Source organism: Marmota marmota, unplaced genomic scaffold (genome assembly GCF_001458135.2).
Source record: "Marmota marmota marmota unplaced genomic scaffold, marMar, whole genome shotgun sequence".
Taxonomy (NCBI): Eukaryota; Metazoa; Chordata; class Mammalia; order Rodentia; family Sciuridae; genus Marmota; species Marmota marmota.
The window spans coordinates 12,245,728-12,247,972 of record NW_026000205.1 but is presented as its reverse complement, the minus strand read 5'-3'; the positions used below and the strand labels follow the sequence as shown (position 1 = coordinate 12,247,972).

At 36.5% G+C, this 2,245-nt stretch overlaps 1 protein-coding gene across 4 annotated transcripts in view; it reads left to right on the top strand.

Moving 5' to 3' along the window:
* The window catches only part of Garre1 (granule associated Rac and RHOG effector 1), an 89,546-nt gene that overhangs the window by 62,868 nt on the left and 24,433 nt on the right, over positions 1 to 2,245 (top strand). For all 4 annotated transcript variants that reach the window (XM_015496916.2, XM_048790960.1, XM_048790961.1 and 1 more), the window contains exon 7: positions 1,181 to 1,339. In XM_015496916.2, coding sequence (XP_015352402.1) covers positions 1,181 to 1,339 — 159 coding nt within the window. The remainder of the gene's footprint in view (positions 1 to 1,180; positions 1,340 to 2,245) is intronic.

Genomic DNA, 2,245 nt, shown 5'->3' with positions numbered 1-2,245 from the left:
TTTTTTTTTTTTTTTTTAGTTGTAGATGGACAGAATACCTTTATTTTATTTATTTTTATGTGGTGCTAAGGGTTGAACCCAGTGGCTCATATGTGCTAGGCATGCACTCTGCCACTGAGCTACAGCCCCAGCCCTCTGGTGACTTTTTTTTAAATAACTTTATTTTGTATTTTTATTTTATTTTTTTTAATATTTATTTTTTTAGTTGTAGTTGGATACAATACCTTTATTTTATTTATTTTTATGTGGTGCTGAGGATCAAACCCAGGGCCTTGCACGTGCTAGGCGAGTACTGTACCACTGAGCCACAACCCCAGCCTGTTAATAACTTTATTTATTTTTCTATATGGTGCTGAGGATTGAACCCAGTGCCTCACACATGCTAGACAAGTGCTCCACCACTGAGCCACAATGCCAGCCCCTCTGGTGACGTTTTTAATGAAACATTTGCCAAAAAAGTTTCATTGAAATTTCATTCAAATGTTTAACCTAAAAGATTTGGAAGTATATTGTAAAATATTATCCATGATTAGTATTTCTTATGGACTTTTGAGAAGTAGGAGGAGAAATCTTATAATAATGCAGTATAGTGGCCATTTTTGGAGTAACATGGATGTCAGGCTTATGCTAAGTGCTTCACGTGCATTATCTCATTTAATCCTTCCCTTTAAGGTGGGTAATGCCCTTTCTTACTTGATATGGGGGAACTGAGGCCCAAGGTCATAGAGCTAGAAAATGGTAGAGCTGGAATTTGAGGTCATGGGAGCCTGTTTGCAGATCCTGCATACCTGACCATTTGGTCATCCAAAATAAAGTTGAAGTTTCAATTGGTATTTACTTTTACCAGATGATTTTGTTTCCTTATTTGGAAGGATTCAGAATTTCCAAATTCTTCAACCAGTTTGCAACAAGAGATTGCTAAATAATTTTTTACTTTGTGCTGACGTAGAAATCACGTTTGTATTAATATATGTGTATTCATATCTAGCAATTCATCATGGGATTGGAAAATCTCTGAGGGTGACTCATGATGATAATTGCTTAAGAAATCCAAATGGTATGATCTGGATGTACTTAAAATGCTTTTTTCTTGAGGATGATTATATAAATGCATTTCTATAAATTTTATAACCTTGCATGGCTTTGTTTTAAGATGTGGACTCTTTTTATCAATTTATAGCATACAATGTTACAGTTGATCAAGGAAGCAGGCTGCTATAATGGACTTACACCCAGAGATGATTTTCCAGTGACTGAAGTACTGAACCAGGTGTGCCCATCTACATGGCGGGGTGCCTGCAAGACTGCTGTGCAGCTTCTATTTGGCCAAGCTGGACTGGTGAGTATGTGTGAAGGATGAAAAAAAATAGAAGATACATTTCTTTCTTTCTTTTTAAAAATTTTTTTTAGTTATGTGTTGAAGTTTTTTTTGATTATTTGCCTTAATAAATTTTATATTTAGTAAGATTTTGAGTAACAAAGGTAACGTAGAGTGTACATTAAATAAGCAAATATTAAGTCCCATTAAGAGAACAGTAATTCATTCCTTTCATCAGAGTCAGTGATTTAGTGTGACCTACTAAGGACCCATTTTCAGAGAGAGACTCTTCTCAGTAGCAGAGTGGCTTTGGTCAGCTCAGGACTGTTTCACCCAAGGCTATGGGTAAAATAGAGATCTCTTGCTGGATGGTCCCTGGAGTTTTACCCAGCTTTCCATGAGTGACCTCAAGTAGAACAGACTTTTCAAACATATGAGGATGTGGTACAGGCACATGTGTGAAAATAGTTAGTGACTTTCAAAGTTCTTCAGTGCTGCAAAATTTAGACCAGATTTTTTTAAATTAATTTTTTAGAAGTAGTTGAACACAATACCTTCATTTCATTTATTTTTATGTGGCGCTGAGGATCGAACCCAGAGCCTCCACATGTTAGGTGAGTGCTCTACTGCTGAGCCACAACCCCAGACTCTAGACCAGATTTTGAAAAGCAAAAGAAGTACAGCATTAAAAAGTCTTTCTTGGGCTGGGATATAGCTCAATGATAGGTTGCTTTCCTAGCATATATGTGGACCTGGGTTCAAAAAAGGAAGAATTTAGGGCTGGGGATGTGGCTCAAGCGGTAGCGCGCTTGCCTAGCATGCGTGCGGCCCTGGTTCGATCCTCAGCACCACATACAAACAAAGATGTTGTGCTGAAAAACTAAAATAAATAAATAAATATTAAAAAAAAAAAAAAAAAAAAAAAAA